The sequence below is a fragment of the Colletes latitarsis genome, chromosome 3, assembly GCF_051014445.1.
Source record: "Colletes latitarsis isolate SP2378_abdomen chromosome 3, iyColLati1, whole genome shotgun sequence".
NCBI lineage: Eukaryota > Metazoa > Arthropoda > Insecta > Hymenoptera > Colletidae > Colletes > Colletes latitarsis.
The window spans coordinates 29,523,046-29,546,577 of NC_135136.1; the positions used below are offsets into that span (position 1 = coordinate 29,523,046).

The 23,532-nt window shown below is 35.0% G+C and overlaps 3 protein-coding genes across 3 annotated transcripts; 1 reads left to right on the top strand and 2 right to left on the bottom strand.

Annotated features, from left to right (window-relative positions):
• Positions 1-6,505: 6,505 nt before the first annotated feature.
• Positions 6,506-10,776, bottom strand: LOC143340191 (fatty acyl-CoA reductase wat-like). The gene is made up of 9 exons (XM_076761863.1): positions 10,641-10,776; positions 9,915-10,097; positions 9,083-9,176; positions 8,409-8,654; positions 8,150-8,295; positions 7,752-8,051; positions 7,225-7,503; positions 6,847-7,104; positions 6,506-6,766 (listed from the first exon to the last, which is right to left on the bottom strand). The coding sequence occupies exons 2-9, from the start codon at positions 10,082-10,084 to the stop codon at positions 6,658-6,660; spliced, it is 1,602 nt and encodes a 533-aa protein (XP_076617978.1). The 5' UTR covers positions 10,085-10,097; positions 10,641-10,776; the 3' UTR covers positions 6,506-6,657.
• Positions 10,777-11,344: 568 nt separating this feature from the next.
• Positions 11,345-23,291, bottom strand: Nclb (PWP1 homolog no child left behind). Its single transcript, XM_076784464.1, has 12 exons — positions 23,072-23,291; positions 22,729-22,857; positions 22,447-22,635; positions 22,215-22,369; positions 21,784-22,144; positions 21,573-21,702; positions 21,327-21,512; positions 20,949-21,241; positions 20,554-20,870; positions 15,241-16,727; positions 13,645-13,766; positions 11,345-13,573 (listed from the first exon to the last, which is right to left on the bottom strand). The coding sequence occupies exons 1-12, from the start codon at positions 23,072-23,074 to the stop codon at positions 12,068-12,070; spliced, it is 4,878 nt and encodes a 1,625-aa protein (XP_076640579.1). The 5' UTR covers positions 23,075-23,291; the 3' UTR covers positions 11,345-12,067.
• Positions 18,331-20,150, top strand: LOC143340197 (uncharacterized). Its single transcript, XM_076761873.1, has 3 exons — positions 18,331-18,475; positions 19,649-19,751; positions 19,990-20,150. Exons 1-3 carry the CDS (start codon positions 18,388-18,390, stop codon positions 20,090-20,092), a joined length of 294 nt encoding a protein of 97 aa, XP_076617988.1. The 5' UTR covers positions 18,331-18,387; the 3' UTR covers positions 20,093-20,150.
• Positions 23,292-23,532: the final 241 nt, after the last annotated feature.

The window sequence follows — 23,532 nt, forward strand, 5'->3', positions numbered from 1 at the left end:
GGCAGTTGTGATTTTTTGTGCAGTTGGTGGAGGAATGTCTTACCTTGTATTGCAGGTATTTGTTGGTCAGTAGGGTATACTTTTTCAGCGGGGCTGCGCTGTGCTTCGGGATCATCTTCGATGTCGAAGATATTCGCCAAGATGGTGTATCGGTTTGGGGTGGGCGTCGCTTCTACGGCGGGACGCGTCGATTTTGCTTCTATGGTTTGGGGCTCCTTGCAAGTCTTCCTCTTGCGGGGCTGGACAAACTCATCCTATTGTCCTATGTTTGCCTGCGACGATGTGGCCGCTTGTGATGATTCGATGCTGGTGAATGGCATGGGTGTTGGCGTTACTGTAATTCCTCTTCTGGGGTCAGAGCGAAATAGTTCTTCTCCTATAAGTTGGAGCATTAGGTTCTCCTTCCAATCGCACTGCTTGGCGATGGAGGAATTTTGTTTCATTCGGCCCAGCGGCCAGGGTTGTTATGGTGTTGTACTCCTAGCATGCGATGTCCTCTGTTGTTGCGGTTTATGGATCAGACATGTCACTTTCACTGTTGCTTTCGCTACCACGCTCGCTCTAGTTAGCCGTTTGTCCGCACTAAATTAGTCCGTTCGCTACGACGTCCCAAGGTCGAATCGAATGTATCCCCAATCCCCTAACTTGTAAAGTCTTATGCCCCGCGATTTTATACCTATTCCAAAATAGGTGGAGATTCGGTGTCGCCAATCAAACCCCTGCCCATCCCTCGTGGGCCAATCCTCAGACATTCGAAATCCCACCCACTGAGGGTGGTGCAGAGGTGGGTGTCCGTGGTCCCAAAGGGCAGGTATTAGGTACTGCGTACTTAATAGTATGGCAATTTGCTTTGTACCATAAGGTACTTACCAAATTGCTAATCAAGTAATTTACGACTAATAGTAAAGTAAATGTGGTGTCTGTTAATAAATGTTGGAATTCCCAACAATATTACTATCTTGAAACTTCAATATGTAATAAATCACTCAGTTTTACATTATTTACAGTTACGCCTATAAACGATCATTGGCCCAACGCGATTATGAATTGAGGCGAAACACCCGCATACCAAATCCCATTGTCACAATTGGTAATTTTTTCATTTAAGAAACTATTTTCTATGATTATTAACGAATTTCGAATTTTATCTGGTTTCTTTCTGCAATCTAAACTTACTCTGTATTGCATCGCTTAATTCGAACGATTTCGAAACAAATTAATCATCGTTACGAATCTACATATTTTGCATTATTCCCAGAATTAAATTTTAAATGTAATCAACTAGATTAAAGTATCAAGCATGAGATTCTCGATGAATTGCATATAATATGTGAGCGAGATGATTTTTGCTGAAATCTCAATTTTATCACGTGTCATGTTTTTTAATGATGCGATATTCAGTATTCGAACATGTTAATATAGTCTGCAATTACGGTAAACACTCGGTTTGTTGCATTGATAATTATACGGGTCAATAATTATCTGAAATAATTTCAAAATTAAACTTAAATATCACTGCGAAATATGGCTTCTCTTCTGTAAGAGTGATAAATAACTTCCTTCTATTAAATAATATATACTTTGGAAATTTTTGAATAATAAAAAAAGGATACATTGAACATTGTATATAGATATACCTTTGTTTCATAATTAATTTACTGCCTTTATATTTTCTCGACTTCTTGATTTCGAATTATAATTAATGTTTAATGACAAATACATTAACGAAATAGGAATGAAAATAGTTCTATACTTTTTAAATAAAAATATGCAAAGTTTGAATGTTTTTTTAATTTACAACTTAGAAAATTCGATGTAACAAAAACTATACGTAAAACAGTTAGTACATACATATTGTATACATACCTATATTGTATTTAAGTAACGAACGTTGTGGTGGATTGGTTCTTGCTGGGAGAGGCTTTTAATGTAAACTCGGCTCTGCGGTTGTGTTAACAAGATTTTTATTCTTACACGTGTTCTTGTAGGCACTTCCTATGTTCCCGTAGGCGTCGAACAGACTGGGCCTTACAAACTCTCCGGGCCGCGAAGAAGAAAGGGGTGCGCCAACTTAAACCTAGTACTACCAACTAATGACTTAGATATTACTTAACCTAACTAAACTAACTAGACCTAGGAACTTAACTAAATGGCGCTTGCTACGCCTGTGACGTCATCCGCCACAGTACTCCCCCCCCCCCCCCCCCGAGTGAGTTAATACAACTTTGTTTTACTCGCGAATGTTACTCCTTTCCTTGCATAGGTCTTTGGAGCACTTTGGTTTGTACTTTCTGTACTTTCGCAAAAAGCTGGTTTTAAACGCTCTACAGAAATGTTGACGGGTTTACCCTTATAATTAATCTTAAAAATATGGTCTGTAATTCGTTCAATTATCTCAAACGGTCCTTCATATGGCGCTTCAAGAGGCTTCCTGACTACATCAATCCGGACGAACACGTGTGAACATGTATATAAAGTCTTGTGATAAAACGTTTTTGCAATGGAATGATGTGCAGTTGGTACTGGCTTAATTTTCCTTATATGTTCTCTAAATTTCTCTAAAAATATCTGCGGATCCGTTGTTTCCTCGGCAGACACGAAAAATTCGCCAGGTAATCGAATTGTCGAACCGTACAGCATTTCGGCTGCGGACGCTTTAATATCCTCTTTGTAGCCAGCTCGGAGCCCCAGCAACACAGTGGGAAGAATTTCTACCCAGTTTGAATTTTCATGGCACATTATGGCTGCTTTTAGAGATCTGTGCCATCTTTCGATTATCCCATTCGCTTGCGGGTGATATACCGTAGTTCGGGTTTTATCACAACCTACCAAACTTGTCAAAGCCCGAAACAACTGAGACTCAAATTGAGTGCCTTGATCTGTCGTAATGGTTGCTGGTGCTCCGAATCTCGCTACCCAATTGGCATACAACGCTGTTGCCACAGTATCCGCTGCACAATCCGCGAGCGGGATAGCTTCCGGCCACCTGGTGAATCTGTCTATAATTGTCAAACAATATTTGTAATTGTTAATAATAGGCAACGGACCTACCAGATCGACGTGAATATGTTCAAATCGTCCTTCCGGAACTTCGATCTTTTCAGGCGCTGGTCTATTGTGACGATTAATCTTACTCTTTTGGCATGGGATACATACGCGCGACCACTCGGATATATCTCCATTCATCAAAGGCCAAACAAAATTTCTTGCGATTAATTTCTTTGTTGTCCTTCCGCTAGGATGCGATAAGTTATGTACGCAATTGAAAATTCGCCTTCTTAAACTTTGCGGAATATAAGGCCTAATATTGCTTTTAATAATATCTCCGTACAAGTATTTCTCCGAGCTATCCAAATATATTTTCTGGAAGCTCCACTTGCTGGAATTTTCTGTTAGCAATTTTGCTAATTCTTGATCTTCCGCTTGTGCTCGCATTAACTCCTCTGTGGAGACAATGACGGGCATTTCTATGGTCTGCAGTCTAGAGAAGGCATCAGCCACTATATTTTCCTCGCCATCTACATGCACCATTTTAGTGGTGAACTGGCTGATGTAGTCTAGCTGTCTGACCTGTCGCGGACTGGCTTTGTCGGCTTTTTGCTGGAATGCATATATCAACGGCTTATGGTCCGTCTGTATATGCAATTCCCTGCCCTCTACAAGGTGTCTGAAAAATCTAAGACTCTTGTAGATGGCTAAAAGCTCTCTATCGTATACGCTATAATTTGTCTGAGCCTTTTCTAATTTTCTAGAGAAAAATCCGAGTGGTTCCCACTTACTATTATTGAATTGCTCAAGCACCGCACCGATCGCGACATCCGATGCGTCAGTGCGCAACGCTAAAGGTGCATTCTCCTTTGGATGGCATAGTAATGTTGCTGCGGCTATCTGTTTCTTTGCTTCTTCAAACGCGTTTTCAGACTCATCGTCCCAATCGACCAGCGTCCTGTCCTTTTTCTTTGCTCCCTTGAGGTGCCTATGAAGCGGGGCCAACCAGTTTGCTGCCCTTGGAAGGAAATTCCTATAGAAACCTAAAACTCCTAGAAAACGTCTAAGTTCCTTGACCGTTTTTGGTTTTGGATATTCCTTAATCGCTCTAACTCGTTCCTCCAATGGAGCAATTCCCTTATCACTAACCTTATATCCTAGATATTGCACCGAATCCTGCGCAAAAGTACATTTAGCTAAATTAATGCTTAAACCATAATCTCTTAATCTACTAAAAATTTCACGTAGATGCTTCTCGTGACTTTCTCTATCCGGAGATGCTACTATGATGTCATCTATATAGCATTTACAAAAATCTAAACCTCTCAACACCGTATCCATCAATCTCTGAAAGGTTTGCGCAGCGTTGCAGAGACCGAACGGCATCACCACGAATTCAAACAGGCCGAACGGTGTGATCACGGCTGTTTTCGGCACATCTTCAGGCGCAACCGGTATCTGGTTGTACGCCTTGGCCAAATCTATTACCGAAAATATTTTACATCTATCGAACTGATGTGCCGCATCATGGATGTGCGGCAGCGGATATTTGTCCGGAACTGTCACACCGTTCAACCTGCGGTAATCTCCGCACGGTCTCCAAGCGCCGGTCTTCTTAGGCACAAGGTGTAGTGGACTAGCCCATTGACTTTTGGACGGACGGCAAATATTATCTTTGAGCATTTGCTCAATCTCCGCCTTGGCAATTTTTAATCTATCTGGAGGCAGACGTCTGGCACGCTCAGCTATCGGAGCGCCCTTCGTTTCTATATAATGGTATACGTCGTGTTTAGCAACTTTTCTCGCGCCGGATCTGGTTATTTCTACAAATTCTTTTAATAAGCTATTCATGGAATTGTTACTATCTATTGTCGAAACGGACGGAATTTCACTTTCAATTACATTCAGCGTTTTGTACAATCTTGTATCTCCATCTAATAGTTTTCCGTTTCTCAAATCAACCAGTAAATTATAAAAATGCAAAAAATCGGCTCCGATGATAGGCTTTTCTACCTCAGCTAATATAAAACGCCACGAGAAATTTCGACGTAAACCTAAATTTAAAGGTAGCAACTTTTCGCCATAGGTGTCTATGGTCGTCCCGTTCGCGCCGTATAATTTAAAAACGTCTGCCTTCAGACCCTTACCTCCAAAAGCCTTGGGCACCACGGAAACATCCGCGCCGGTATCTATTAGAAACTGGATCCTGGTATTTGGGTCCGTAATGATGAGGCGATGTTTCCTAAGGTCGTCTCCCAATGCCTCGACTTGTGACGGCCTTTCTAGTTTTCCTGCTGCTTGTCCGGCCCCGTCCAGGCGCATGGCTTCCTGCACCTCCGGGATTCTGTACCGAACCTGCCATGATAGTAGCAGAATCCATTATCCGCGTTGGAATTACCTCTACTTCGAGAACCGCTCGTGCTCCTGTTCCGTTGGAAGCGCCTTTGGCTGTTGCTACGTCACTGCCCTCTCATTCGGGCCTCAAGTCGTGACAACCTTTTAGCAATGGCGGCCACTTCGCCATCTTGAACTCTGGGCTTGGTGTTCTTTGTTTCCGCTAGGGCGTAAGCGTCGTCAGAAATGGCGGCCACCCCCGCCAATGCTGACCGTTCCGACACTTTGTCGGCCAATTTTGCCTGACGATCTAATGACGCATCGTCAATCACTGCAAGAATATCTTGCACCCTTGCTGGAAGACGTTGTATCCACAAGGTACGCAGTGCATCTTCGCCGATGCTTTTCCCCGCGAGCTGCGTCATTTCTCGCAATAATTCAGACGGCTTTTTACCACCAAGTTCCATGCCTGTTAATAACCTCCTTAAATTTGCTTCGTCCGACTTTGCGAGTCGGTCAATTAACGCTTGCTTGATGTCTCCGTATGTCGATTTTTCCGGCGGGGCCTCGATAACATCCAGGACTTTTTTCATAGTCGCCACATCGAGGTTCCTAATTACGGCAGAACTTTTTACGGCATCGGATTTTACGTTGTATGCCGCGAATTCCTTCTCCAACATTGTAAACCACAATCGTGGTTCCTCTTTCCAAAAAGGCGGAAGCTTCACGTTCCTAAACTCGTGAGCCTGAATTTCTTGCCGCGTGTCGGTCGACATGGCGTCACCATGTGCGTCGTTGGGCATTTTCTTATTTCTTCTTGTTCACTCACAACACGAAATTAACTTTTTTAAAAAAACCGAGGTTTCGGCACCAATGTGGTGGATTGGTTCTTGCTGGGAGAGGCTTTTAATGTAAACTCGGCTCTGCGGTTGTGTTAACAAGATTTTTATTCTTACACGTGTTCTTGTAGGCACTTCCTATGTTCCCGTAGGCGTCGAACAGACTGGGCCTTACAAACTCTCCGGGCCGCGAAGAAGAAAGGGGTGCGCCAACTTAAACCTAGTACTACCAACTAATGACTTAGATATTACTTAACCTAACTAAACTAACTAGACCTAGGAACTTAACTAAATGGCGCTTGCTACGCCTGTGACGTCATCCGCCACAATGTACCGATTAGTGGCGACATCTATTAGCATTGTAGCAAACATATTCACATAATCGATAATACACAGCATGCCAAATGACATGTGTACACGTAATTAGAAAAATAAAATTAAGTTTAAATAATTTATCATTTAGAACACAAGATTAAAATGCTGTTTACACTAATCGTTAATATGCCAAAGGACAAAACGACCAAGCAAAAGTTATGAAACGTACAGATGTCCATAGAAGTAATAGGGAAACTAATATTATTAGTGAGTAATGTGCTATAAATAACCTAAAATACAAAAAAATTACATTCTATAACACTGAATGTTATTAGGTTCATTATTAATAATACTTTAGAAAGAAACGTACTTTATAGACTTCTTGAATCCTTCATCTACAGTTTCCAATGGATCATTTAGCAAGTACAAACGAATACCTCTTACATGATAATAGAAGTAGTCTTGCCAGGTGAAACATGCTACATTAAATTTGAAGGTTTCTTGGTCAACAGAATTCAATTTTTCCCAAAGCTTCATAACATTTTCATTTCTAAAATGCCATTCACGTGTTGAGAAGTAATGTATCACGTTGCTAAATTTATGTATTTTTTTATATGCATGCAGTAGTCTAAAAAGTATATCACATAAGAGTATATTAATCATTATTATTAATTTGTAGTATAATTGATACATTTCATTGATTGTAATTTGTTATGTATGCATTATACTTCATATATAAAATACATACTGAGGTTTTTGACCCTTAAGGTATGCAAACATATCAACAATAGCTGCTGGTACTATGTGTAAGAAAAACCTACACAGTTGATACACAACTAAGTATCGTGTCACTATGAGCATGTAATACCAAAGAACTTTTACACTTGGTATTTCAAAACCATACTTTTCATTCCATTTCATAAATTCTTTCCAAGAAATTGGATTCTGACATGATGATACAGAATTATAAATAGGTATTCTTTCCTCGTCAGATATATTGGACTCATTTGATTTTATCGAAGATTTTCTACAGAGTAAAAGAGTTACCATTAGGATTATGCTTTAGACATATTCACTTTAACTGTAATTTTGTCTAGCACTTTCAATTTGTCCTCATCTATAGTTTATATTCATAATAATAATAGTATCATCATCTTTTTATTCTTTTCAGCAGAACAATATTAGTTCATGCTTGTATTATATATAATCGAAAGTAATTAAACAAATTCGATTTTCAGTGTCAGTTTTAAAGTGATAATGCAATTAAAGATTTACCTGTTGGCAATATCCCAAGCTGCACAGATGACATTAGAGATTACATAATCTGCTGGTATCAAATCTGCTATATTTTCTCCTTCACAATGTAGCGTATGTATCAAACCTACACTACTTCCCATAACTACACCTGTTGCTCCATACAGATTATTTGTCCATCCTGAAAGTGGCTCTTCGCTCGTTGATATCATGATAGAAGGTCGAACAATACATACTGGGAGATTATCGCTGTACTTTAATACAATACTTTCTCCAACTGCTTTAGAAAATACATATGTATTGGGCCATTTGTCAAGTATACTACAATAATGGAAAATTTATAATTAATCATTGTTATCTCTACTGTAACTTTCTTATTTGCAGAATTAATTTTTATACCGTTTTGAATTAATACTTACACTGGAGTAATTTTCTCCAGTTTATCATCATCCAGAACATCCAACAATGTTAATATCTTATCACCATCCGTGAGAACTTTGTAATGTATTTCATCGATAGATTTAAGCATACAATGTGAATATGCAGTTGACACGTGTACAAATGCCTGCAAAATGATTTGTAAATACAGTTTATATAATTCAAATTCTAAATAATAATATTTCAACTGTTAATAGTTATTTATATTTTTTATTTAATATTTAAAGGTGTGAAACGTACCTTTAAGTTTGACAATTCTTTTGCAAACAATAACATATATTTTGTACTTTTCACATTGGTATTCATCGCCACGCGAAATGTTTCGTGAAATCGAACAGTTGCGGCAGCATGAAAAATAATATTTGTATTCATCAGAATCTGTTTACTTTCCGGTGATAAACCAAAATCTTGTTGTGCCGCATCACCTTCTAACATTATCACTTTATTGAGAAAGTTTGGCTGTTCACGTCTCAATCTACTGAATTCCTGATTAGAATGACATATCAACTATGTATACAGTGTTCGGCCATCCCTGGGAAAAATTTTAATGGGGGATTCGAGAGGCCAAAATAAGACGAAAATAAAGAATAGTAGTTTGTGGATGGAGGTTTCGTTAAAAAGTTATTAACAATTAAATTCAAAAATTTCAAATCGTTCTGGAAAAATTATTTTCGGTTGCGGGGGTCAATTGCAATCATTTTTGGTGAATGGACATACCCCCGAAATCTTGCGCATTTTCGAGAAAAAAATTCAGTATGGGCGGAACTTTAAACGTTAATAACTTTTTAACGAAGCCTCCATCATTAAATTGGTATTCTTGATTTTCGTCTTATTTTTGCCTCTAGAATCTCTCATTAAAATTTTTCCTAGGGATGGCCGAACATCCTGTATATCATTACATCTATATTACATACAGTTCCATTAAAATTTTCTTTAAATCGTTCTTGTGAATTTTTCCCCTTTTTCGGCCTTACTATCATGTATATTATTGCAACATCTGGACAGGATCTGCAAATATGCAAAAAATTAAATAAAATGATAATGAAGACAATGAAAGTAAGAATGGAAAGTCTCAATGCTAAAAATACTATAAGAATTTCATTAATTATTCACATGTTATTCGTGAAATTAATTGATTTGACATTTCTTAATTAATGGATCGATTTCATTTATGCTTGAACTATTCTTAAATTTACGATTTTGATATAGAACAAGAAATAAAAGTCTTCTCACTTTAAAAAAAAGTATATTTTGAGTTCTTCCCCCCCCCCCCCCCTCTTGATCTGTGGTTAAAGTAATTATACATTATTTGAATTGAATTGCAAGTATAATAGCATTAGTCTATAAATACCGGATGTACCTTTTGAACTGATGGACATTGCAAATCACTGAAGGATATGACGCATTGAAAGTACGGAAATGGACAAATTAATTAAAAGATTGATTACAACTTTTAAAAAACTGTTACGTCATTTTTCAAACCGTCTCTATCTTATTTCATTACAATATGCTATTTTATTTAGACACGTTATGAGTAATTACTATAAAAATATAAACACGGAAAAAAAATTTTCATTTTCATTAAGATATTAATTCTTATATGTATATTCGTGTACGATGTTAAATGGTACGGAATATCTTAATAAACATCGAATATATCAAAATCAGTAAAACTGTTCATATACAGTTCGATAAAAAAAATTACTAAATAATAAAAAAATCAGGTATATGTTATCGACAGATTACCTTAATATTTTTTCGATAAGTAATTTACCCAGGAAACCTGTCCCGCCTGTTACCAAAACGTTGGTATAAGCAAAGAATTTGGCAATTTCGCTTTGTTGTTTCTTTAAGTTTGATGATTCAGACAAATCCAACATTTCATATAAATACGCATCACTTCCTTTAGTTGTCATCTCGATGATATAGCTGTTAAATACGTAACAGACGTAGTACAGTATAATAATTACTTAATATAAATCTGATAAACACATAATCATTTAAACACGCGCACTTCTTCACGCGCTTACTGAAAAATATTCAATCAGGACATTTGTAAAAACTCTATCTTAAATCAATCAGAGTTAACGATTACAAAATTATGAATTTGTGAAAGAAGGCTACTTCTTTTTTTTTAATACCACATGAAAAACTTTGCGCAATAAAAACAAAATATATAAAGCATTTTTTCATTATTGTTTTAATAAACTATTAGATTAGGGAATAATACCGTTCATGAATTTTATCAGAAACATAATAAGTAATTATTTTAACTGCATTCTGTTTATTATATCATAAATAGTTGAATTTTTGTAAATACAATAAATATTTCTATTTCTTTTTAGTTTAAATATGACATATGCGTACACATGTGAAAACTGAACATATTGGAGTTTAAAAAATATTGAAAAAAGGCAACGTGCTATCAAATATCGGTAAAGAAAATGACAATTTTGATTTAGTATTTCCTACCGGGTCCGAACTAACAGCGATTGCGATGCTTCCGATGTGAATTCAACAACGGTTAAATTTCAACTGCGAACTGTTCTGACCCCGTTTCAATACCTTTAAGAGGATATTCTTTTCCTCATACACATATAGATGTTACCATCTCCATATGAAAATTAGTGGATCATTTGTTATTGAACAGCAACCTTTTGGACTATGACAATGAGTAGAATAGCATAATGTATCTTCAATATTCAACTATTGAAAAACAGCATAAAAGGAAATAATGACATTTAAAATGATAAAAAGCGCTCAAGATATTATTCAAATTGTGAATGCATATTTTTTCATCGGATAAACGCAACTTTCATTTATTAAATGAATTCTAATATTTTCAATGTTTAAAAATAATATAAACCGAATTAAATTAAATATATTTTTAAAGTATTATTTTCTTGATTAAATTGATAACATATAAGTTTTAAATTACGTAGATCTATATTTAACATAAATAATAATGTGACTGTTGCAATAATGTTACTTCGGTGCTTTAATTTCTTTACGAGCATAAAAGATAATTAATTGAACAATGATTGTTCTTTTAAAAAATATGTTTCAAAGTTTGTCCCTACCTATTCACAGCGACTGACAATAATTAAGTTGCATAATACATAATTATTATTATCAGAAATAAAATTTGATTAATAATTTATATAATGAAATTCAAATTGCACACTTAATATGGATAATATTTATTCTACCAATTTATTTGTACTAATACATGCTTCGTAAAGAGATACAATATATACAATACAGTACATCATGGAATGGCATATATTATGAACAAAACAAATATTCATAGAGAATGAACTACATATAAATACAGAAAATATATAACATCTACCATACTTGTAAAGCACTGCCTGCATATTAATTACGTAAAACAGTTGGACCAAGTTGGTGGCAATAAATCAAGCTGCATTTATTACTATCTTATCCGTGTAACATTCTATTGTTCGTTGTTGTCGATATTTAATAAAAACTTGTTTAATATGAGTTCATTCCTTAGCATATCTATTTGAGTGATTAAACGTGAAAAAATATTATAAAATATCTTTGTTCATATATTTTACAAATCATAATGTATTTTGCAATTTTCTTCATGTAAAAAATAAATAAAAACAAACATATTGTATATAATTAAATTTCCATCCATTATCTTTGCACAGTGCCCATATTTGTAACGCACAGCGTTTTTCTTTTATAATTTATACACAATATCTTATACCAGCCTTTCAATTGTTTTTTCCGATAAGTGTATAATTTAAAAAGTTGTACATATATGATATTAATACATTACCATTTAAAATCAATTTGAGACAAGTGAATATTAAAGGGCTAGTATAAATAAAATATACGATTTCTTTAACACACGTTAGAAAGTTATACACTTAATCGTCTTGTAAAATACTTAAAGGATCTTCGCCAATCTTTTCAACCGTTTTCTTTAAATCCCTTGTAACCGACTTTTTTATGGTCGAGCGCGTTTCCATTGACTTCGCTCGTGGTTCACTTGTAGAAGATTTTTTTCCGAAAATATTACTATCGTCGTCGTCATCGTCAGACAAAAATAAAGATTTCGACGTGACAGTTTTCTTCGGAATAGATTTCGTAGCAAAGATATCGTCTTCTCCGCTAGACTGGTCAGCAAAAATATCTGTAATATGCGAAGTCTTTACAGGTTCAGTAATACTAGAGAAAAAATCATTTTTGTTCAATTGCTCTTGAACACTTGCAGAATCTAATATTTGCGATTGCTCAGACTGTTCAGAAAACAAATCGGTGTCATCGCTGTCATCAAACAAACTTATTTTCTTCTTGGGCTGCTGTGCAGATTGCTTCTTTTCAGATTCAGTTTTCACCGACGATTTCTTTACAAGGCCGAATAAATTATCATCTTCATCGTCTTGACCATCGTCTTCGAAAAGGCTAATTTTCGTATCTTTCAAAGGTTTCTTTACAGGTTTCGACACAGATACTGAAAACAAATCACCTTCTGTATCGTCAGCAAACAAATCTAACATTGGTTTCTTGACACTCTGTTCTTCGGGTGGTCTTTTTACCCCACTAGAAAAAAGGCTATCATCCTCTGAAAATAATAAATTTTTACCCTTTTCCGGCGATGGTGTTTTCGTGACGAAAGCAAAAAGCTGACTCGGATCTTTCAGTGGATCATGATTACTATCTCGCAATGGATCTACCACTTCTTTCGATTCATCTTTAGAGTCAACATTATCAAATTTAGAGTCTTTTTCACATGGATCCGTAGTATTAATATCAGAATATTTCTTAGATTCAGACAATGTGTTAAGCTGGCTAGTTTTATCCGACAGGGTATCATCTTTTTCTGAAGCTGAATCTCTATTGTGTATTCTTTTAATATGAGTATCCTTTAATGGCTTAAAATTAGCGAGCGCCTTTTCAGAAAGAACTCTGTCCACTGGCGAAAGGATAGGAGCTCTACCAAACAAAGTGTCTTCTTTTTGCGGGTCTTCGGGTAGATCGGGTGGCACATCGAACAAATCCTCTTCATCGGTCGATGGAGATAGCAAAGTGTTCTTGTTAGCGCTCATCGAGCTTTCCTTACTTATGCTACCAAGATCAGATTTGTCGTCCGCAATCAAAGAAATATTAGGATCGGCTAGTCGGTAAACATTATCATTAGTTGATGAGATCAAACGATCAGAGTTTCCAGCAACGTTATGCGAAGTATTAACATATAGAGAACTGGATGACTCTTTATTAAGACTAGTCGATGATTGGTTACTATGACTTTCATCTTGAGAATTATTTCCCGAGGCGTCTACAGTATCAAAATCAATTCCACTTTGTCTGAGAGCAGATTTTCGTGCATGCCTACTCTGAGGTCGACGTTTTACTTGTATTCTAACTCGTGTCTGGAAAATAGCACATAAATTACAAATAAAAGAACATTCTCTCTTCTACGTTTACTAATCTTAATAATTACTTTTGATGCAGCAGTAGACAATGTTTCCACTTGAGCAGGCTCGTCGAAGCTAATGGCACTTTCTACGTTGCTTTCACCTGAAACTGTTGACTGCAAAGACTGCTTCTGGGTGGTACTGTCTTCTACGAAAAAGCATGTTTGTTTTAATCAAATGTAATATTATCGTCGTGACATTGTACAGGGTGTTTCTACACGAGTACCACATATAGAAATTACTAATTAATAGACCTGCAACTATTTAAATATTATTATTCGAATAAGAAAATATTCATATATTTACACTATTTGAACAATAATACGAATATAGATGATGTGTTTATGTATCGTGTCATCAGTTGATTGTCAGATCATGTACACAGATGAACCATTGCGATGAACGAGATCATTGATTTTTGTAAGATGATCAGATAACAGTATTTATAATTTCGTGCATGTAAATAATCAAGTACACCTCATTGTCATTATTATACATTGAGTTACAAAATCGTGGCTGATTTTTCGTCAAAAAATAAAGCTTACTATTGAAATACTATGAATATCCACTTACTTGATCAGCGCACAAAATACGTGAACACTGAATTATTATATTAAGTAATAAACTTAATAAGTAAAGTAGTTAAATCAAGTAGTAAATATCAAGGAAACTTTACTTTGCCATTTTAGCTTATATAGTGGAAAAATGTTTAATATTTCTATACTTTACCGACGTTACCATCAATTTCAATGGCCTTGAAGTAGAACCGGTTATTCATCATTATTGTTTTATAAACAGAACCAAACAAAATAAAGGCTTTCTAATAATTATATTTTGAAACTTAACAGTAAGCAACAATTATTTTTTGTTCCAAAACATACTTCAAGCTTGTTAAAATCGATGGTAGCGTCAGTAAAATACATATGTAATTAACAAATATTTTCACCAGTTTTTCGAAGATATTTTAAGTCATTTTGTTTCTTTAAACAGTAAGCTACATTTTTGGTTTAGCATAATGAAGATGAAAGCAATACAAATTTTTAAACAAACCAAAAAATACAGTAATTTGGAGTCTGATGTCCTTTTCATTTTATTATTTTGCAATAAATTGCAAACATTATTATTACTGTCTTTTGCACTATCTTGTTTAGTCTGAAAGTAGTAGGAGATCATAAACTAAAATTAATAGTATTTATATACGCTATCGTTACATAAGACAGTCAAACAATAGAAAGATTTTTCTGTAGTCATTCGCGTATCTTGTATCAACGTACAAATTCTAGTGCAAATAGTTTGTCTTAAAATCAAAATAACTTTGATAAAAGTGAAAAATTTTAAAACTGAATTTTTCGTTGTATCTTCTGTATATCATTGTGAAGAAATAAAGGAATAAATTTGACGATCCGACAATTTTTTTCACATTTCTTTTAAATTATGCAAAAAGAATTTATTTTAAAAATTGTGTCTTGAAATTAGAAGTTAATTTTCATCTGAATGACCCCCTTCAGATGGTAAGCTACAATGATTTTCTGGTATCTTCACTTTTACGCAATGCTTGTGCGTAAGCACCCTGTACAAAAGGAAGTACAAATACAAAGCAACATTTAATGCAAATAGTATACCAGACACGCTTGGAGGCGAACTATGACCTTGCGTGCTAATACATCCGCCATCGTCGCTATCTCTATCTGCGACGCTATCTTCTTCGTCTGTTTTTTCCTCGCTTCTTCTCCACAATGGTGGCGTATCCATGGGCGAGAGTATTTTTAAATCGCCCATTTTTCCCATCAAATTTTTTATTTTACCGGAAACCGTTCGTCGCGCTGCCAGACTGTTTTCCTCGGACGGCGGCGACGACGAAGTAGTTATCTGAATATTCAACGACTTCGGAGGGCTCTTTTTTGATTCAATATTTTCCGTAGCGCCAAGCTCTTCGGATGTTACTTGAAGCGTAACCTTCTCGCTACGTGGCTCCACGTTGCTCGAAACAACATCCGAAACCATACTCGGTTCTTGATTGTCCGCAAAAATTTTAGAATCGTTCGACGTCTCGGTATCCTCGACGGATATTTTTTCGACTATCGGATCTTTAATCTTCGACATCAACTCTTCACTCTTTTTCCTTTCGTCTGCGGTTACACTCTTACTGCTGAACAAATCATCGTAATCGTCATCTTCGAAAACCAATCCATGCGAACCAATAATAGTGGAGAACAAACCATTACTCGATAAGTTATCGGTATCTTTTCTCTCCGTTTTTCGAGTGGACGTATCTTGTACGACCGTCTCTGTCCCCGTTGCAGTTATCCCTACCGACTGTTCGATGTTTGCTTGCTTTGTATCGGCCATGTTCTTGACCGAGAATAAGTCTCTCTTATCGTCGTTGTTGAATACGCGAGATTGGGTTTTAACCTCGTATTTAATTGGTTTCGCGGCGAATAAATCACCATCGTCGATATCCTCGTTGTCGTCGAACAAGCTGTTCTTTTTCGACGTAGCGCCTTGACGTTTTTCCACGTTATTATTATTAGGCGTCGTGTGTCGACTATTGCTCGCGAAAAGACCTTCCTCCGAGCTGTCTGGAAATTTCTGACCGGGGAAATCGGTTTCTTGCCTCGCCGATTTCGACGCTATACCAAAGATATCGACGTCAGGCGAGTCTTTGCTGCCGAATATATCGATGTTCTCGTCAAAGAGGCTCCTTCGTTGCGCGAACTTGGATTTATCGGGATGTTGGGAGATGTTCGTCAAGAAATCGCTGCTCTTTTGAGACCTGGACCCGGAACTGGTTGTCGAGATATAGAACAGCTCGTCTCCGGAATCGGAATCATCGAACAGCGACTGCACCTTCGATTTCACTGCTTTCGAGTCGGCTTTGGGCAACGGCGGTGGACCAAACAGATCCTCGTTCTCGAACACATCGTCCTGTCGTATGGACGCAGTGTCCTCGTTCTGTTCCTCCTGCAGCTGAGTGCTGAACGAATTAGCGTTTGTGGCGTTGATAGGATTACGAGTACGCGGTGTAAAAAGGCTGTCGCTGGTGATTCTTTCGCGGTAGATCTCCTCGGATTTTAAGCGAGTCGATGTCATCTGAGGCTGGAAATCATCACTGAAAACAACAAGAAAACACGAGATACTAGGGTGTACTAGAAAATATTACGCATTTTATATAGGAGTGCAGAAATTACATATTTATATAGAATGCTTCAAGATGTTTAAATATACAGGGTGTTCTTGGGAAAAATTTTAATGGGAGATTCTAGAGGCCAAAATAAGACGAAAATCAAGAATACTAATTTGTTGATGAAGGCTTCGTTAAAAAGTTATTAACGTTTAAAGTTTCGGTAGTAAACTTTAACTAATTTTTTTGTCGAAAAATTTCACACCTTCCCGAATTTTTTCTAGGAAGTGGGTAGGATTTCGAGGGTATGTCTATCGACCAAAAATGATTGTAATTGAAAACTTCAGCACATACCCGAATTTTTTTCTCGAAAGTGGGTAGGATTTCGGAGGCATGCGTATTCACCAAAAATGATTGTAATTGACCCCTGCAGCCAAAAATAATTTTTTCAGATTTAAAATATTTTAATTTAATTTTTTAATAACTTTTCTAACGAAGCCTCAGTCAAAAAATTGATATTCTTGATTTTCGTTTTATTTTGGCCTCTAAAATCTCCCATTAAAATTTTCTCTAGGGGTGGCCGAACACCCTGTATGTAATTAAGAAATAAAAGTATATTATTTTAATAATAAAATTAATGAAAATTTATTTTTAAATATCAATTATTTAGTAATATATTTCTTGAAAGAATTATGCAAAATTGTATAGTAAACTTTTATCGAAAACATGTATTTTTGTTTACGATTCAAAGTCTGTTTCGCTCGATAAAATAATTTCCATTTGATCGGGTCAGGTTGGGTCGAAATAAGAATATTGCAATTCACGAAATTTCAGGTTTCCGAAATGTAGTCCGGAACGCGGTTTTTTTTAACCTAACCCAGACCTAAACACTAGGATGGTCCCTATTTTACAATTTCAAAATTTTGTTTACTCACCCCCTCCCTAGAATGATTCAAATTCATAGAAGAGTAATTAATTCCTACAAAATTGAAACTCCTTTGAGTAAGGAGAAAAAATTTACCAAATTTCTTCACCCATCTAGCGTTAATTTTCTATCAACTCAGATAGAAATGATTTTTCAAAGACCCGACCGTTCTCAAAAAGTCATAAATTTCTGTAATATATCAGAAAAGGAAGAAACTTAACTTCATTAAACGCTCCATTAATTGTGTTATTAACTGTGAAAATGGACTAAGTCAGTACAATATACCAATACGAAATTTAAAGAAACATTGAAAATGTTTAACTTCGACTTTCATAATCATCGAAATTATTGTTGCATATTTTTAATTCTTTACCTTATGGAACATTGTGGAATTTACGAGAAACATGGAACTGCTTTGAATTTTAAATTTACTTTGAAACTGAAACCACGCTCGGAAGATTACGACGAAATGCTTGTTTAAGGAAAGAATTTAAATAATCTGAGAATGTTTTGAATGTTTGGCTTGAGGAAACACTGTAAGGACATGTAAATGTATGCGTAATACTCCGATAATATTAACTCTGACAATGAGTGATGTTAAGGAAAGGTGGAAAGGTACGCAATCGCACAAAAACTATTACAGAGAAGGAGAAACATATATATAAAATGTAAAATCTGAATCTAAATACTAGTACATCAGTAGACTTCCGATCGTTAAAGAGCATGAACCGTACAAGCAAAACCATGAATATGAAGAGCATCGTCTTATTTCCGCTTTTTATGATAATATACTTATTCTTGGGGGCACAAGGTAAGTTTTTTTCCGTTCGAGTGATTCATAACATCAATAAGCAATTTAATAATACAGGATATTATTTTCATAATTCATTTTGCATGCGTGAAGTAATTACTATGTATCAGTTACTTGTCTTTCCGTACTGTTGTTCACTCGACTTTGATCAATTACAAAAACATTTCATTATTTTGATCCGGTTCGTTCTTTTATTTTTATCATCGCCTGTCCATATTACTGATTTATTAAATTTTTACACTTAGATGGACAGAAGATGCATTGAACACACTTTACGACGAGTTAAAGAATTTTTATTTTGTAGCCCGGAAACGATTGATTTGTGGGGCTATTTTGATTAACTCTAAACGCGTTCAAACAATGTTTCATGTAACGTTGGTAAACGAAATTTTATTTTTCGAAACTCGTAGCTAAAGAATTGAATTTTCATATAGAGGGTGTTCGGCCACCCCTGGGAAAAATTTTAATAGAGGATTCTAAAGGCCAAAATAAAACGAAAATCAAGAATACCAATTTGTTGATGGAGGCTTCGTTAAAAAGTTATTAACAATTAAATTCAAAAATTTCAAATCGTTCTGGAAAAATTATTTTCGGTTGCGGGGCTCAATTACAATCATTTTTGGTGAATACACATACCCCTGAAATCTTGCGCATTTGCGAGAAAAAAATTCAGTATGGGCGGAACTTTAAACGTTAATAATTTTTTAACGAAGCCTCCATCAACAAATTAGTATTCTCGATTTTCGTCTTATTTTGGCCTCTAGAATCTCCCATTAAAATTTGTCCTAGGGATGGCCGAACACCCTGTATATTTATATGTAAAGAACGTTTCACAAAATACAGACATAACTTCAGAAATTAATTTAGAGCAGAAAAACCTGACAAAGAAAGTTTATATAAAGCATTGTTCTGTTTATCTGACCCCGTTTCTGAGTCACGGTCGTTTCTAGTGTTTTAATCATTCATGCGTCAATCTGAGTTAGTATAACTTATTATAGATATGTGCTATCATCTTGACTATTTGTAATAAATCGTTTTATTCCGTTACTTCTATGCATTAAATACTAAAAATTGTTACATGAACTTCTTTATTATTTTCGTATACTGCAGTCATACCTGAAACTATGTCCATATTTTATGAAATACCCTGTAATGTAATTTGTATGCGTATAGGAACTTGCAACGATTTCTATGGTCAGAATCTTAGTGTGGGGACGCACTACATAAATTGTACTACATATGAGTGTCACTCGGATGGATCTATAAGCGGGCTTTCGTAAGTAATATGATTCAAGTATTTTAATGCAATATCTAATTGTTGAACATCGCGTGTACACTCTGCGTTACGTTTCACATATCATGTCTGATCTTCGAAATAATCAAATATTTGAAGGTTTAATACCGAAATGTATCGATCGTGTAATGTTAATAAATCATTAGTGATTATTAAACTAGCAACCATCAATTGGATACTACGTTGAATCATAATCGTAAAATACGATTAATCATTCTAGATGTCCAGAATACGTATGTGCTGAAGGAAAACAAATTGGCTACCGCGAAACGGATTATAGCAAACCTTATCCAGGATGTTGTGGGGGACCAATTTGTGCATAAAAAAAATATTTTAAATCGAGCAATGTAAAGTTAAATAAATATTGATTAGAAACTGAAACTGTGCCACGCTTACTTGTTTATTGTATAATTAATGGAAACGTAATTAGAAAAAAAAAACGATGATAAAATGTACGCGTGTTAGATACCGTCACGAGATGAGATACTCTTAAACTGAAGAAGCTCGCCTTGGAACTCGCGCATCTACTCCACACAATCACTACAACGCAATGGAGGATGACTAATGTTTGGATCATCAATTCAATGACTCTTTAAGTATTTGGCACGCGTACTCGATCTCGTATGCGGGTAAAATAAAGACGACATTAATTTTCACCGTCGCTTCATAAATGTAAAACGCAAGTGATATTATTTACATTATAACAAAACAAAATCTTAGTTTTCTCAATGAAGTAATTGTGCGTAGTTTAATATTGAAAGATAATAACAACGTTAAAACTTACTCTAAGCTCGAACCTCCTGTGTTATTAATACCCGGTGGTTGGATCAATATTCCGCTGCTGGAACTGCTTTCATTGTTAGCGGTTAGATTTTCCGTGTTATTCCTTGCAATCACGATAGAGTTTCGATCATTAATGTTATTATTATTCGAAATAGCATTTCGTAAAACATCACGCGCAGGTTCCTGGCTGTTTTCGTAATTCCCTGGTATATCACTACCGGAAAATCCAGATGACGAAGCTCGTGATATTTTATTTGATAATTTATTCTCAACATCTGAAGTTAAAATGTCTCCAAGTATCGATACTCCGCTAGGTTTCTACAATAATTAATGACCATCAATTTCGTAGAAACATTTAAACATTTGACAAACTTGTAAATTAGGCTGATATCTTACTGTCTTATTTGGCGGTAAATTTTTGGGCAAACTGAAAAGATCACCGTCATCCTCGTCGTCACTGAACAAATTATTATTATTTATGTTAATTTCTGGTGTGCTTGTAGCCACTGATGCTATAGTTTCTAAATATTTTTTCTGTGCACTTCCAGTATTCGCTGGATGATTGTTGCTATTCGTATGTTTATTTTTCACAATTGTTTTCACTGTATTTTTTGATGAAAAAATATTATCAGAATCTTCGGAATCTGCATCGGCAAAGAGATCGTCGATCTCAGATTTTGGTTTTGTAGCTGAAAATACAGATTATCATTAATAAATATAATTACAGCCTAATGAAACATATTATAAAAGATTTAAGATAAAAATAGAGCTTACAATCTGCACTAATCGGAGGTGGTACGTCCATACTAGCAGGTATGATATTATTTTTATACGGTGCAACAGGTTTTTCTTTCCATAAATTTTCTGAAGATTGGTCATTCAAAAAGGTATTTCCACTGTATATACCTCTCGATTTATCGTTTAAAATATTCTCATTTGTTTCTGGTGTTAATAAATCATCTAAAATATACAATAGTAATTAAGTTCAAATGAACAAAATTATTGACTCCATTCACATACCTTTAAATCGATTTATCGATGCTTCGCTTTTGTCATCTACAACGATTGGTTTTTGAGCTTGACGAACTGTACCTAATCGCTTGGCTAATTCTTCAGCAAATTTCGGTGCCGAATTGTTTGCTAATTGTACCTAAAAAATGAATGTAGAAATTTGATGAAATTTAAATACAAAATATGAAGGAAAAAAAAAAGTATAAACAAATATACAAACCTTTGATGCATTGTAATTAGGAGTAATTGATTCGGAAGCAGAATGTACATTATTTTGACTAATTACATCTAGTTTTTCATTGTCCATATATGTTAAATCACTTATTTTACTGTAATCTGATCCAACCAAAGAGGGTGACAATCCAACTGTATTTGTTTTTGGAGCAGTAACGATATCATATTCTTGAAGTATTGCCCTATCATCGTCGGTTTCTGAATCTTCTTCTTCTTCATCCACTTGTTCTGATTCGCTGCTGCTACTACTTTCTAACCCAATTTTACGTGAATTTTTCCACTTTTCCGAGCCAATAACATATGGTAAACGTCGATCTTGGTATGGATCATTTGACCCCAGTACAACACTAAAATTTAATTACAAAAGAATTTACAAAATTATTTTTATATCAAAACTGATTTAGCAAATTTATTTACCTTAATTCTATTTTGTCATCATCCTCTTCTTCGCTATCACTATCAACAAATTCCATTTTTTTATACTTTTCATCCATTATACTTAAGCCTTGTTTTATACTTTCACTCACACTGGCTATTAAATCTGCAGTTGCAAAATCTTCATTCTTGGATTCCTATATAGAAACCAGCATTTTAATAGAATATTAATCTAAAAGTTTAAAATACTATATATTTTATAACCTCTAATTACCTGCACTGAAGTATCCACCTTCTTTTCAATCTCTATATCATCTTCTTGTACACGGCTCTCGATAAATTGGGTATTAGCCAAAGCTAAGGAGGTATTAGTAACATTATCTATAAGTATTGCTGCTTCATTCAGTTGACTCGTGAATGCATTTAATGCTTCCTCAGTTTTGTTTGCCCTCAATACTACATTCTATCAAAATAAATATAAAAAAAAGAGATTAATCTTGTATTTGTATCTTTGATAAGTTATTTAAGAAATATATCTAACAAATATGAATTATACCTCAGAAAATTGTTGAAGCTGCTTGAGAAGTCCTGCATCAGCTGCCAAACTCCATTCTCTTCTTTTCTTTCTCATTTCTTCTGTAGTCCATGGATGATCCCATGATTTATCCATTCCATCTGATGTGTCCTAAGATATAAAATTGTATGTAACTATATTCAAAAACCATTCAACGTACTTTATTATACACCTAATGAATTTTGATCAAAAGAAACATTTATAGTGTAACAATATGTTTCCACGTAGAGAAAGTGACAATAACATGGATAATTGTTTATATTCATTAACCTTAAAATTAGTTTCAGAGGAAATGTCAATTTTTGTAAATAGTTACGATACATACCATATCACTTAGTTTGATTTGAAATAACAAACTATTATTATCCTACGTAATTACATTTACATATGTGTAGTACTTTTTATCGAACTTAATAAAAGAAAAAAACACCCACTTAGCAATTGAGATTATCAGCCACAGTGTTCGGCACTGTCACATCTACCGTATGATTTAATTCAAACCTTCCATCAAAAGAAAGTTTCAGGAATGTGCAAAAGTTAAACAGAGGCATCTATTTTGCGAACTACTTTATATCGGTACATTAATATTTGAAAAATATGTAAAACTCTACGCGAAATTCTAGTAAAAATAAGTTAAAACAAATAAATATTTTTCATGCGATTATTTTTTTCGATATAAACAGTTTATTTGAAATTTCTAATAAAACATAACTTTATAATTATTTTCCGCTAATAATTGCAATGATTTGTAGCTCCTTGTTTTGCTGTTTTATTCAAGCACTTTGT